This window comes from Vulpes lagopus, chromosome 10, assembly GCF_018345385.1.
Source record: "Vulpes lagopus strain Blue_001 chromosome 10, ASM1834538v1, whole genome shotgun sequence".
Taxonomy (NCBI): domain Eukaryota; kingdom Metazoa; phylum Chordata; class Mammalia; order Carnivora; family Canidae; genus Vulpes; species Vulpes lagopus.
This window is the reverse complement of record NC_054833.1, coordinates 83,827,035-83,841,687: the sequence shown is the minus strand read 5'-3', so window position 1 is coordinate 83,841,687 and position 14,653 is coordinate 83,827,035. Positions and strand designations below refer to the sequence as shown.

Below are 14,653 nucleotides of genomic sequence, written 5' to 3'. Positions count from 1 at the left end.
CTACTCCAGGGCTGCATGGCAGACATGACTTGCCCCCCAGGGCCATAGACAGTGACCAGCAGGCCCTGAACCAAGGCCTCTCTGGTTTTAATGCCTGCATCCTTTAGCTGCACAATGCTGCCCACAGAAACTCAGGAGAACTTGAGGGAAGACGTCAGAGGGTTCATTGGCCTAAGCAGCTAGGGATCTGGGATCCCACCACTGGCTACCAGATGCCTCAAGGAGGCGAGCAAGGGCAGGGACAGACAGCCTGGCTGGCCAGTACCAGAGGCTGGGCAGTGTAGCCTCCCCGGCCTGGAGCAGCCCCCATGATAGCCCAGACAAACCTGGACTCCTCCAGGGCAGGGCCTGGGCCATGTGCTCCTGGGGGCCCCAGTGCCCAGCTTGGAATCATACAAGGTAGATATCAGACAACATGGGCTTACTGTCACCTGGGGCCAGAGAAATATGCAGGCACATCCAAAGCAGAAAGAATTCTGCTGCCTCAGGGCTTTCTAAAAACAATTAGCTGAAGTGGCTGGGAATGCTCCTACACAATTATTTTCCCATCCGATGGGCCCTCAGGGAGAAATAATACCTTCCCACCTCACAGCAACTGCTTAGAACTATGCCCACAGGAGAGAAGAGGCTAATTACAGAGTCCCCCCAGCCCCGCTCCCTTTATCACTCCTCAGCCTCCCTGTGTGACCTCCAACCCCAGCCCCTCTGGGTGAAGAGGTAGAAGCCCAGCAGCTAGGAGCTCAGGGGCTGTGTCTTGTGTGAAAGGGCAGGCAGGGGAGGGACCCCACTGGCTGAGCACATACCCAGCTGTCTGTGCAAAGCACCATCACATCAGTATGACATGCCTCTCTCAGCCACCTGCAGCTCCCCCCCTTCCCAAAAAGGGCCTTCCAGCCCCTGCTCACATCCCCATTGAGAAGTTTGCAGTCCTCATCAATCTCATCTGCACTGTCTTCGTCAGACACCTCGCCCTCTTCAGCATCCTCACTGATGTTGGCAGGAAGCTTCTTGCCCTGGTGGGGAGACAGTGGACCGTGGGAGTGGTCCTGCAGGAAGTACTGGGAGGCCAGTACCCATGCAAGAAGCAGCAAAGGGAAGGAGCATTTCTCAAGCTTGCTTGTGAACCTCAGGCCACGGGGTAGAGGCCAACCTGGCACCTCCTTGCTGCAGCAGCATGGGAGGGAAATGCTTCAGTGTGCACTTGGAGGTCCCCAGATTGAGTGGCCACCATGGAGGAAGACTGAAGCCAAGTCAGAGGTAGGGCCTACCCTGACTCAAATCTGTCAGAGATGGTATGTAGCCCCATACTGTCTAGAGCAGGGCAACTGCCCCTCACCTGACCACAGATCAGAGGTCAGAGTCCCCACAGGATGCTGGCAGGCAGGGACTCACCTTCACCAGAATCTTTCCCTTGAGCATCTGTGGAGAAGGAAGCAAGGTGGCATCGTCACTGCTTACTGATGACAAGTCCAGCTTATCTCCAAGAATATCAGTTAGATACTGGGCCATCTTCTTCTGTTGGATGACACTGCAGTGGTTCTCAATGGACAGGATCACTGGGTACCTGTGGCCCCAAGGCGGAAGGGGCAGAGAGAAGCCAGGGGAGGGATAGGGCCCACCTGTGTGAGACCTTAAGTCACCTGCACCAGTGAATAAAAAGATATCTTCACCAGCAGCCAGGTTAGATGGAATCGCCAGCCACTCTGGGAGGGGGCCCATCAATGGCTTTGAAAAGCAATTGAGTGGGTGGGAAATGAGCTAAGAAATTTTAGGGACAGGCAAGGAAGGCATGCAGTTCATATCCCAATAAGAAAAAACAAAGGCAATTAGAAACTCCAGGAAAACAAAAGGAAACATTCAAGAAAGTCAGCAAGTCATGGTTTAAAAAAGATGGGGACTAAACTGAGGTGAAACATGGAGCAACGAATAGACTGAGAAAGATAATCTCATTGACCTAGATACTGGAGACATGGTCCTGTGAATGGCTCTGGGGTCCCAACATTGGCCCCATAAGAAAAGAAACATAAGCCAGGCATACACCATCTGGTAGAACATTGTTATTACCTGCATAGTGCAAAATGGGGAGTATAACATAGGGATTTTCATTCTACGCTCTTCAATTATTTGATTTATTTTTTTTAACCATGTGCACATTTTACTTGGATTTTTGCCAAAGGGCAACATGATCCTTTCAGAAAACATAGGTGACCCAGACCTAGAGGGCATGAATCAGAGCAAGAGATGGACAAGTCCTGTGATGTGGAGATAACAAACAGGACTTGGGGTGAAGGTTAGTCATCTCCCCATTTCTAAGGCAAGGGATTGAAGCCTGAAGTCCAAGGCCCTAGGGAAGAACCTTATACCTGCAAAGATTATGCTGGCACACATAAGGTACAAGCTCTGTCCTGAGACTCTAGCAGGTTCCTGGGTCCCCTGCAGCTACAAGACAGGTATCTGTCTCAGCATCCCTACCCTGAAATGCCTCTCTCACCTGAAATTCTAGGGCCCATGCTGCCACTCCTCACTCCCACTCCCTTCTGAAAGCCCAAGACAGAACTCAGGCAAGCTCCTTCAGGAGGGGCCCCTCTATTTCTATTTTCTAAATCAATCTTGCTTCTCCTTCCTTCCATCATTAAATTAGCTCTTTCCTTGTCTGTGAACCTTGTTTAGCCAAGAGTTGAAGGTGACTATAAGTGTGGGGAGGCAGTCTTCTATTTCCAGAAACTAAATTGGGTTTTGTTCAGCAATGTCTGTAGCTACAGCTGAGTGACAGCAAATTATGTTTGGACACGGAGTAACTTCTGCGGGTAATTAGTGCCAGAGCCACCACTGCTTCAGGCAGCTAACACCAGAGGTTGCCCAGTGTTTGTGGACAGGGGCTGCTTGCACAGGTACCCTACTCAGCCACAGCTCATCTGCTGTCAGCACCTGCACCCACTGCCTTTCCTCTCCCCAGAGCTGTGGCTCCACTCCCTTCCCTGACCCTCAGCTTCAGCAACAGACCCCAAAACCAGCCCCTTGGCCTCTGCAAACTGCTCCCAAGAAAGGATGTGGGGGAAGGGCAGGAAGAGTCATTTGAACCCCTCCTCCACCCCCCCTTCAGTCTCCCCCCTCCCCAGTCCCAGCCACTCACTCATTCTTGACAAAAGCATATTTGTTGATGGTTTCGATGACATCTCTGAAGAGGATCTTGGAGGTCAGAGTATAGCCATGGTGCACAATGGGCTCCCCGTCAGGCCCATCCCAGCAGTCCACTGTGGGCAGAGTAGACCTCAGTCAGCTCCAGGAGCCTGATTGCCCACGCCCAGAGTTCATGGACTTGCCCAGCAGTTACCACCAGGAGGAGCCTCTCACGCCTCCTGCTTGGGAAGGAGGGCAGACACCCTGCTCAGAGACCCCACAGGGGTGGGGCCAGTCCACGGTCCAGGCCCGGGACCCTGGGGGCTGAAGGGATGTGGAGTCCTAGAGGCCTGACCACGCACCCTCCACGCAACGGCAGCCGGCCTGCAGGACCCAGGCGTACATGTCTACCCGAGACTGGGACATGAGCTGGTCACCCACGAGGTAGGTGTTGTGGGATGAGGTGATGAAGTAGTGGCTTAGCGGCCGTGTCATGTCCTGGTGCACGCCATGGTGCTCTGGGTTAAAGATGTCGCCGGCGGGACTCCGAGTATAGTTGGTGAAGCCTGTGTGGGGAGCACAAGTTGGCGCTTAGCCCCTGCACAATGGTCACACCACAAGGCTCATCTCAGCACCACCCATCCCCACACCATATGGAACAGGAAGTTACCCGCTCAGGCCACCAGTCCAGGGTCACAAGTTACCCACCAGCAACACCCCCATCGGCCTGCCAGGACAGCTGAACCGCAGAGACGCCCCCACTCACCATCAATGCCCAGCACCCCCTTACTCTTGTTTTCTGGGCAGGGCTCAAACTGCTCGATGATGTCCCGGCAGCTCTCAAGGGTCACACCCGCCATCTAGGTCAGAGCAGGGGCTTAAGCCCAGGCTAGCCTGTCACTGGCCTGGGCTAGACTCAGGCAGAACCCCCTCTTCCACCACCACCACTGCCTCCCACCCTGCCTCTGATTGTCACACCAAGACTAACCAGAGTGGGAGGGGGAGGGGGGAGGCTCAGGCCCCTGCAGTGTGCTTCCCTGATCAGGTGGCCCACTGGCTACCCCCAGTGTCACAAGACTTGGGCCTCAGTGGCCAGAGGACTACTGATAGATCACACAGCTTTGGAAGAGCTGTCTCCGACTGAGGATCCTTGAAGCTGGTGAGGGTCTTTGGTCTCATCAGCTGGGCCATCCCACATCCCCACTGTGTCAGGGGTCTCAAGAGCTATGGACCAGGGCAGTCCTGTGTGTGAAAAGATGCAGGAAAACTGGGACCCAGTCCCACCTTGGAGGAACCCCGGGGGCACAGGGAGCCTCCTCTCCCTGGCCCCTCTGCTGCCTATCCACAGCTATCACAGGAAGGCGCACAATAGAGCTGAGCCCCCGTGGCCCTTCACATCAATGACCCCACACATAAGAGGCTGGGTAATCTCCCAGGGCCCTGGGAGCAGCCCAGTCCAGAACTACCACAAGGACAGAACCCCAGCAAATAGTGAGTGGTGGGGAGGGACTCTGGGAGAACAGCCCCCGGGGCAGCCCTCTGTCATGCCCTGGGCTTAGGACAGCCTCATCGTGGAGCAGAGTGGGGCAGCCCCCAGTTCCCAGAAGCAGGCCCACCAGCAGGGCTTCCAGGAAGTCCCGAGGAATGCAGGGGGAGAGGTAACCGTGAGGGGAGGCAAGGGAGACAAATAGGGTCAGAGCTCAGAGCAGTTGTGGACCGCGGGAGGTCCAGAGTCCAGGGGGCTGTTAGGGCCCAAACCACCAACCTGGTGGACAGTGTTAGCCCCAGACATAGGGAGAGTTCTAGAAAGCTTAGGGCAGAGGGCAGGGAATAAAGAGCCACTCACAGTGGCTGGGCTAGGGGTGAGTCTCCCTGGACATCAAGATTCAACGAGGCTGCTGTCAGCCTCTCCCGCCTGGATAAGACCCCAGGGCTCCTGCCAGCAGAACTGCCACAAGGACAGAACCCCAGCAGTGAGTGGTGGGGAGGGACTCTGGGAGAGCAGCCCCAGGGGCAGCCTTCTGTCATGCCCTGGGCTTAGGGCAGCCTCATCGTGGAGCAGAGTGGGGCAGGGTGCCAACCTGGGACAGCAGTGGTGGGAGATCCTGGGCAACTGCTGCTTAGACTGGCCTGGGTCTCTCAGCTGCACCTGCTGTTCCAGCCGCCCAGCCCTCGGCCCGGCCCAGTGGCTGCTTCCTGTGGCCCCTAACCTCCAAGCTGACTGCCGCTCCCACTTTCTGCCCAAAACTAGGTCCCTAAGGGTTCCAGGAAGTTATAAGTCTGGAAGCTGGTCCTTGTGGTTGCTCCCACCAGCCCTAAGGGTGGGAGCCATACGCTGTCTGAGCCCCACCACAGCAGTGCTCTTTCCTTGGGGGACTCTGGCCTTCCCCTCTCCCACTACAGATTTCCAGCTTCCTGCCCACCACAGAAGGTAACACCCAGGCCCTGCCTCATCCGAGGTTGAGGAGTCCATATCCCTGAGCCTCTGGACACTGGGCCCCCAGTCAGGAGGACAGTGTCCAGGGAGCACTCGACCTCTTACAATGGACAGGAAGGCCTAGAATCAAGAGAAATGGGTGGGCATGCCCCTCGGACACCCAGAGGCCTCTGCTGGACAAATGAGTGAGTGGCAGTGGCAATGGGCCTGGAGCTCAGGGGGTACAAGCTAGCCAGACCCATGGCTGGAACAGGTGGGAAGGCTGGGACATGGAACCCCAGTTCTATGAGGCACTCCACGCTAAAGGTGCTGCAGTCAAGTGCAGGCTCCCTTCAGGAAGCTCGGGGTGTCTGTGATCAGGGCTGAACTGCTCAGAGGCCCACAGAGGAGGCCCCTCAGGGCCTCCATGGGACACCCCCTGAAATATGCTGGCATGGCCCAGGATGGGAACCAAAGCAGGTCCACTAAGTGAAAGGGTTTAGGGACCCTGAATGCCGGCTGTAGACCATCCTTCCACACTGAAGGGTTCTCGGCCACACTGAACTGGTTCAAGTGCCCTGGGAGCCACATAGGCTGGGACTTGGCTCCTGCTGCCCATGCCCTCACCTTCTGCTCCACCTCCAGGAAGCGCTGGAGGTCAGTGGCGTTCAGGTGGTCCTTGTGGTCACTGTAGGTCAGCATGAGCAGGTAGAGGTCCCGGCGGGTGGACATCATCTTATAGAAGGCACAGAACTCCTCAAAGCCCAGTGTCCCCTGGTGGTCATCTGTATCTGCTTCCTGCAAGCCAAAGCCTCTGTGTCCCCCGATGTCTCACCCTGAGAGCCCCCTGGGCCCCTGGCTGCAGTGAATTCACTGGGCTCCCCCTCTGACTCTCCTACCAAGAAGCCACCAAGTGACTCTTTAACTGAGAGCCGACTCCCCCCTCCCCTAGCCTTTCAAAATTAATTTACACTTAAACCTGGCACAGTCACCCCACTCTGAGAACCAACACCCCACATTGGAGTCAAAACCCCACTTTGGGGTCAATACTCCATCTGGGAATCAACACCCCACTCTGGGAACAATACCTTATACTGAGAGACAACACCCCACCTGGGAGCCAACACCTTGCCCTGGCGTCAATAGCCCACCTAGGAGCCAACACTTCACTCTTGGAGCCAACACTCTAACCTGGAGTGAACATTCCACATTGGAGCCAACACCTTACTCTAGAGTCAACACCCTACACTGGAGCTAAGGCTCTTTCAACCAAAACCCCATCCTGGAGCCAATACCCCACCTAGGGGCCAATACACCATCCTGGAGCCTACAACCCTAGCTAGAGCCTACAACCCATGCCGGTGCCAATACCCCATCCTGGAGCCAACACTTCACTCAAGAGCCAACACCCCACATTGGAGCTAACACCCCACACTGAGAGCTAATACTCAATCCTGGAGCCAAGACCCTGAACTGAAGCCAACACTCTACTCAGGGAGCCAACAATCCATAAGGAGTCAATACCCCACAATGAAGCCAACACCTTACTCTAGGGTCAACACTCCACCCTGAGAGCCAACACCTCACTTTGGAGCCAACACCTTACTCTAGAGTCAACATCCTACCCTGGAGCCAACACCCCATTCTGGAGTCAACACCCCACATTGGAGCCAACACCTTACTCTAGAGTTAACATCCTACTCTGGAGACAACACCCTACCCTGGATCCAGCACTTAACCTTGAAAGCTAATACCTCACCCTAGAGCCAACACTCCATTCTGGAGTCAACACCCCACATTGGACCCAATACCTTACTATAGAGTCAACATCCTACCCTAGAGCCAACACCTTACCCTGAGAGCCAACACCCCACTCTGGGAGCCAACATTCCATCCTGGAGTCAACACCCCACATTGGAGCTAACACCTTACTCTGGAATCAACACCCTACACTGGAGCCAAGACCCTTTCAGCCAATACCCTGCCCTGGAGACAATACCTCACCTAGGGGCCAAAAACCCACCCTGGTGCCTACAACTCACCCTGGTGCCAATACCCCACCCTGGAGCCAGCACCTCACCTGAGAGCCAACACTCCATCCTGGAACCAACACCCCACACTGTAGCTAACACCTTACTCTGGAGCCAACACCCCATCCTGGAGCCAATACTTTAAAATCAACATCTTACGTTGGGCCAACACCCCACTTTGGAGCCAACACGTCACTCAAGAGTCAACACCCCACCTTGGGGATCAACACCCCACCCTGGAGCCAACACTCCACCCTGAGAGCCAACACTTCATTCTGGAGTCAACACCACAGATTGGAGCCAACACCCTATACTGGGAGCTAACACCCCACCCTGGAGTTAATGCCCACCCTGGGTTGTGGCCTGTAATTACAATTGGTTGCCCATTGTTTAGAAAAGCACAAGGCCCCAAGGTGTACAGGAGTGCCCTGGCGTCAGTCCCCACAACAGAGAGTCCCCATAGAAGGTGCTGCTCCAGACCTGCCTAGAGGTTGACTATACGGCTGGAAGGGACATCAGGTCAGCACCACAGACAGCAATACGCCCAGCTGTGAGTGCCATCTGGAGTCTCTTCCTCACGTGATGACGCAATCTGGGGTGATGGGGGTGGGCACTATGTCCCTGAGGCCCTCTCTGGACCATCAGCATCAGCAGGGAACCAGGGTACCACAGCCACCTGCACGTCCCTGTGTCCAGTGAGAGCACTGCTCTTGGGAAGGCTGATCTCTAACATCTGCCCTTAGCTTGGCACTGAGGTGAGAACCTAGCAAGGCCCCAGAGCCTCACTCTAGGACCCCAGCATCCTCTCCAAGGCTGGAGCAGGATCAGAGCCCAGAGCCCCGTGTGCTGGGACCCAGAAGACACCAAAGACCACATGTGTCTGGAGCTCGGTTTGAGGGCAGCCTTGGGTCTGAGAGCCAGCAGGCCAGGCCAGGCCAGGGCACATGCTGCAGGTCAAAGGGCACCCTGGGGACAGAGCCAGGCTGTCAGTGCCCACAGGGTGTGGCTGGAGCTGGGCAGAGATGTCCATTGTGTTGAGTGTCTGGCTTACAGGGTGATTTGGCCTCCCACCCAGTTCAGTGCTGGGTGGTACAGCCAGGAGTCCAGGATGCTGGCTTTCTGTCCAGCTGCCAGCCCTCAGGGTGAGTAAGAACACTTTATGGGGATGAGACCCTCAGGAGACCCAAAAAGACAGACCTAGCCCCTCAGCCCCAGAAGTGCTTCCTGAAGGAATCCCTCGGCCACTCTTCCTGCAGACAGCAACCGCAGGAGGTGAGGGCGCGCTCAGGCAGGAGCCATCAAGCTGGGCCAGGCCTCGGAGCCAGCACAGGGTGTTGGAGGCCACGCAGGCTCCAGCTGCTAGCCTGCACTCTGCTATTATCTCAGACTTGATGAAACTCTGTTCAAGGCAGCCTTTACCCACCACACAGACTCTCCTTTGATCAGGCACTTCCGATGGAAACAGTATTGAGATTTCTCAAAGACCAAATTGATGCTAACGAGCAAAGCTGCCTGCCTGGCTGGAGGTCAGCCCTCCTTCCCTGGGTTCCAGAGCCCTGCGGAGGGTGGCCGTGGAGAGGGCCGGGAAGGCCTGTGCTCTCAGGGACTCCCATGGACATGGCTGCTTGGTTCTGAGCTGCCCTGGGACTGGGCTCTGCAGGGCCCTTCCTACCCTGCTGCTCACTTCCCTTGAGCCTAGACCCCACCCCATTGGCAGGACCCAGGCTGCAGGCATCTCCTCCCTATTCTGAGTTTCCTCAAGAGCATCAGGTCAGAGCCCAGACTCAGCCAAGTCGGTGGCTGGTCAGAGGGCTCTGTGGGGAGCCCCTGTGCTGAGTGCACCTAGGCCCAGTGTCCCTACAGGAGAAGCAGGTGGGCATGGGCTCCCCAGAGCTCCCAGTGTGGGTGCATCTTCAAGCCAGGACTTTACACTTGACCTTCAGGCCCTGAGAGACTGTGTGCACTTGTACCCCATTCGGGGTGCCCCTGCCTAGGCCAGGTTGGTTGAGTCCTAACCCGGTCTATTGCCTGGCCCCCAACAGCCTCACCATTCTGCAAGAGCCTTTCACCCTGGAGCTGCCCCTAGAGGTAGGGACGGCAGGGTACATGGTGGGGCAGGGGGCTGCTGATCTGCAGGCCTGAGCTCCAGCTCCTCACTGCCCAGGCAGGCTCTGTCTTCTTGGGGGCTCTCAAGAGGGGCCCTGGGAGCCACCTCGAGTCCTTGGCCAGCAGCCTGAGGGTATCCCACTGGCCCCTTCATTCATGCCCAGACCCATGTGTTCTGAACTACAGGTTCCCCTCTCTCCAGCTGAGTGCCACCACCTGTCTATCATGAGAGCACATGTGAAGCCACCAGGGGCTATGCCTGGTGGAGCAGTTGGTTGTGTGTGTGCCTATGTTCCTGTGGGGGGGGGGGGGAGGGAGAGGGGGGAGAGGGGGAGACAGGGAGGGAGAGGGAGGGAGGGAAGGAGGGAAGGAAGGAGAGGGAGGGAGAAGCATTTTTCCAGGCTGCAGCCTAGGAACTGGGTTTGCTTGCCCATCAACCCCACAAAGCACAACCCACCGATGCCACCTTTTCTCCCCACTGCAGCAGCAGGAGTTCTGGAAAGACAGAAACTAATTACAGACAATAAAGCCTCCCTGTCAGCTGACAGATGTGCGTTTGTAACTTCTAACACCAGGCCGGTTGGCAACTGGGAAGACTGCCTAGGGCGGGGAACCAGAGACATGGCCTGTGAGACGGGCCAGTGTGCCACCTTTGGTGGCTTCCTTCAGTGACCACTGACCTCAGGCCCTGCCCGACTTCCTGCAGCTCCCGCACACCTGCAGCCCCCGGCCCTGCCTCGCCTCACCTTGAACATCTGCTTCACCCTCTGCCGGGGCAGGTTCACGTTCAGCTTATGCAGCAGCTGCAGGACCTCACCGATGCTCAGGCTGCCGTCCCCGTTCTTGTCGGCCTCGTCAAATGTCTGCTTCAGCCACTTTAGGGCCGAGTTAGGGACCAACATGGGTCCAGCAGTGCCCCGCCCCCTGCCCAGGACACCAGCCCAAGCATCCTTCCCCAAATGTGTGGCCTTGACAGGGGCAGGATGACCCCACAGGGAGGAAGACACAGTGTGTCCCTGAGGTTTGTCCCCAAGACCAAGGATATTGGTCCCTAGTGCGCTGGCGGCGGGCCAGGCTGTCCTCATCGCGGATGCCTGCCATGAGGTAGCGCAGGCCGGTGACCCAGGTGCGCGCCTCGTCCCCGCTGGGTGAGACCAGGTCCAGCGACTCTCGGTGGCTGCCATGGTAGATGCTGAAGCAGCAGTTGGGGTCAAAAATGCCATCGGGGTAGCGCTGGAAGATCTCCGACTGCCGACCCTCGCTCACCTCCTGGATGGAGTCGATGGAAACTGCGGGGGGTGGGGGAGCACCTGTCACAGACGCCCCCGGGCCCCACGCCACAGCAGCTCGGCACACAGGGACTTGAGGCGAGGCTGGTGGTCTGCTGGGGCTGGGGAGGAGCTTGGGGAAGGCCAGGGAGGAGCTTGACGGCTGGGGAGGGCTGGGGACAGGGCCCTCAGGCAGGAGGAAGAGAAAGTACAAACGTGCTCAGGCTGGTGGGTCAGCCCTCCGTGCTCTGCTCTGATCCTGAGGTCCGCTCCCCACTTCCCTGGGGGTGTCTTTACACACCCTTCCAGGGGGGGGGGGCCTCCCCCTACTTAGCGATTCCAGATGTGGCCTGTGTACTAAGCAGCCAGGCTGCAGGGTGACAAGGCCCAGACAAGCCTATGGGCCTCCCAACTCTGAGGCTGGGCTGACCCTGGACTGCCTCCCTAGGAAGCTCTGGCACCAGCAAAAGGGGGCAGCGGGAGCAGCAGGATCCTGCTCTAGCAGGGCTTTCATTACTGGATGCAGCACCCCGTGCTCCACAGACACTCCTACAAATCTGAATGACGCCAAGGAGCTGAGCTCAGAAAGGTGTTCATAGGGTCTGGTCCGTACAAGTGGTGGGGGCTCCTCCCAGCCCAGCAGCCCCCTTGCCCTAAGCCAGCACCCTGGGCTCCATCCCCACCACTGCCCCTCTAGCCAGCCTCATTCCTCCTGCCTCCTGCAGGGCAGCCCTTCTGGGGATCCTCCTGTCTCACCCTCTGTCCTCTGCTCTCACCCGTGAGTGCTCAGCATGCAGAGCCCACTTCCCTGGGATCTGGGCCTCCAGACTAGGAGGCATGACCATCAGGAACAGCTGCCCCCATCTCCTCCCTCATGGGGACTCAGCTCTGAACAGAACCCTGGGCCCACCCACCGGCCCTGCCCTGTTGGCTGCTCCCCTCCGGGGGCTTCCGAGACCCTATCTGACCCCAGTGCTTGTCAGGACGTGAGGTTGCCCTGTTGTGAAGAGGGACTGCCCAGCTCCCAGGATGCCCAGTGCAGGGAACAGTGGCGGGCAGAAGGAGGAACTCCAACTGAGCTCAGCAGTGTCACCTCCCTGGGCCCAGGGGGCAGTGCCAGCCGTCTCCTCCAGGATGCCCTCCAGGGGCCTCTGCAGCACGGCCCTCTCCCAGGCCTCTGGCAGCGACAGTGCCCTTGGCAACTGCTGGGCTGAGGCCCTGCCCTGGCAGCCCTGGGTCTCTCCTGGTCCATTCCTACCCCTCAGCCTGGTCCCCACCATGCCCTGCTCAGAGATCAACCTCTCCCTTCCTGCACAAATCCTTTGGCTCAGGACCCTCCCGGCCCCAGGCCGCCTTGCCCTCGTTGTGCCCGGCTGGCGTGTGTCTCTCTCTGTTTCTGGAAGGTCTTGTTCCCCAGCCAGACTGAAGTTCCTTTTACCCGTCAGCCCCACCCAGATCCAGGAACACAACCAGGGCACTGAAGGGCATAGGGCCCCTACCCCTCCCCACCTGGTGTCCAGAGGTCACCGCAAAACCCCAAGGCCACTGGACCCACGTGCCAGGCCCAGGGCTCAGGATGCTGCTGCCCCTGAGATGCCCCCCCAGTCGTTCCCCCCCGGCTGCCCCGCTCACTCTTGGCCTTCTCATTCTTGCGTGAGGGCCGCCAGCGGATGCAGGAGCGATGCTCGTCCAGGAAGTAGAAGCGGACCAGGCCCTTGGAGCTGCCACGGAGCTTCACCATCTGTGTCCCCGCCTGCATGGCACTCATGCATCCCTCCACTGGATGTCCGCGGACGCAGCAGGCAGACAGATGACAGACACAGAGATAGACAGGAGTGGCATGAGGGCTGGGCCAGCCCCACCGCCTACCAACCATGTGCTGCTGAGGCGTGGAGACCATCCACTGCACCCCCCGCCGGCCCATGGGGGTTAGGAGCCCAGCTCTTGGGCCTGGCCAGGATGTGGCCAGCCCCTCCTGGGTTGGGGGAGGTCCCGGGTCGGGCCCAGCTCCTCCACAGCTTTGCTTTCCTTTGCTCCAGCTACCTGCCTGCCCACCCTCTGTTGGCCCCACTGACCACCATGACCCATCCCCAAAGTCTATGACACATGAGGGGCTGTGGTGGCTGAGCCACTCGCAGGGGTTTCTGTGCATTGAGACCCCAGGCTGGGCACAGGGCCAGTGCCAGGCAGGCAGCCAGCGGCCACAGGCTCTCCTGAGCCTGAGTCCCCTTCCCGTGGTATCCAGAAAAGCCAACCTCCTCCTCCTCCGTGCTGTAAGGGGGGCATGGCACTCATCCACCCCTGGGGGGAGGCCCTGTGAGGCCAAGGCTTGCAGCAGGTGCGGAAGCAGACTTCAGCTCCAGAACGCAAACCCTTCCCTGGCGTTCCTTCCCTCTCTTCCCACTCCTCTGTCCACTGGGCCTCCTGCCTGCAGCCTACATGTCTGCCAGGTCCTGGGGTCGGGGGGCGCCCAGCAGGCCGGCAGCCTCCTGGCACTAGAGAGGCACCCCACCCTCACACCTACTTACAGAGAGCCCAGGATGCAGACAGTGTCATCTGCTGAAGCACCAAGTCACTAAGCCCCACAAGACCCACCCAGCGAGGGACCCTCAGGAGCTGCTGTGCAGGCACATGCCAGCCCGAAGAGACCAGCCAGTGAGGAAGCCCATCCCTGACCCTGACAGGGAGGCTGGCTCCACAGGGGATGCTTAACATGGGCTGCTGGTATGCGGGGGTAGGGGTGGAGAGGCAGGACGTGGGGCCAGGGGTGGCCCGGAGACCCAGAGCATGTGCCAGGCCCCATCGTTCAGCTGGAGTAGAGAGCCGGTGGGGCCACACAGCCCCACATGGGGCCGTCCATGGGCCAGCCCTGCCAACACAGACATGACGTTCTCATCACCTGCCAGAGGCTCAACTCCCCCACACCCACGTCTCACACTCGTCAGGGGCATTCTTCTCACCTCTGAGGACTGTCATGTCCTGCACCCACACTTACTGCCCCCCAGAGTGCCAGGAACCCCCTCACCAAAAGCTTTCAAGCCACCTGAGTGCCCAGCCAGGCTCCTGCCACCAGCCCTTGCCTGACCCAACCCCCCCCCACCCCTACCCTCCCCACCGCCTGTCTGGTGTTTAGCCTCCAGGCCTGGGGGTCAGTGGGGGTGGAGCAAGGAGCAGCCAGAGGCAGACTGGGTGTGCTGCTGGAGTCCCGTGACCCCCAGACGCAGAGCCAAGCAGCAGGAGATCACAGTTTCGTTGGGAGGAGGTAGACCTCTCTCCCCCAGAAGCAGCCCCCACCTTCTGGCCCCCAGGTGAGGGCCTTCAGATGAGAGTAGGTCTGTCCTGGCCCCTCCCGGCCGCCTTACCTAGTGGGCTGAGATGCCACAGCCGGGACATGGCCATGCTTGCTCCGACCCAGAGGAGGGCCTCCACCAGGCAGGCCACTGTTGCCCTGGTCTGACTGGGGGTAGATGGCCGGGGGACAGACATGCTAGGACGCTGGCCAGGGGTGGCTCCCAGAGCCAGAGGGGCCAGTGTCCCCCAGCCTGGCTCAGCAGCCACTCAGGCAACGGCAGGTGGCACGGGGGCTCCACGGGCCCCTCCTCTCTGCCGCCGCTCCTTCCTCCTGCTAGAGGCACCTCCGGCATGGCCCAGCTCTCACCTGCTGTCTCTTGTGGCCCCCAGACCAGCCTGCCCACCCACCAGGGCCACGAAGG

The 14,653-nt window shown here is 58.8% G+C and overlaps 1 protein-coding gene across 1 annotated transcript in view; it reads right to left on the bottom strand.

The window, feature by feature from the left end:
* PLCH2 (phospholipase C eta 2) overlaps positions 1-14,653 on the bottom strand; it is a 64,685-nt gene that overhangs the window by 11,454 nt on the left and 38,578 nt on the right. Inside the window, exons 3-11 of the mRNA XM_041770014.1 lie at positions 12,573-12,719; positions 10,719-10,961; positions 10,419-10,549; positions 6,164-6,334; positions 3,887-3,980; positions 3,483-3,686; positions 3,134-3,254; positions 1,393-1,564; positions 906-1,013 (exon numbers count right to left, since the gene is read on the bottom strand). Coding sequence (XP_041625948.1) covers positions 906-1,013; positions 1,393-1,564; positions 3,134-3,254; positions 3,483-3,686; positions 3,887-3,980; positions 6,164-6,334; positions 10,419-10,549; positions 10,719-10,961; positions 12,573-12,719 — 1,391 coding nt within the window. The remainder of the gene's footprint in view (positions 1-905; positions 1,014-1,392; positions 1,565-3,133; positions 3,255-3,482; positions 3,687-3,886; positions 3,981-6,163; positions 6,335-10,418; positions 10,550-10,718; positions 10,962-12,572; positions 12,720-14,653) is intronic.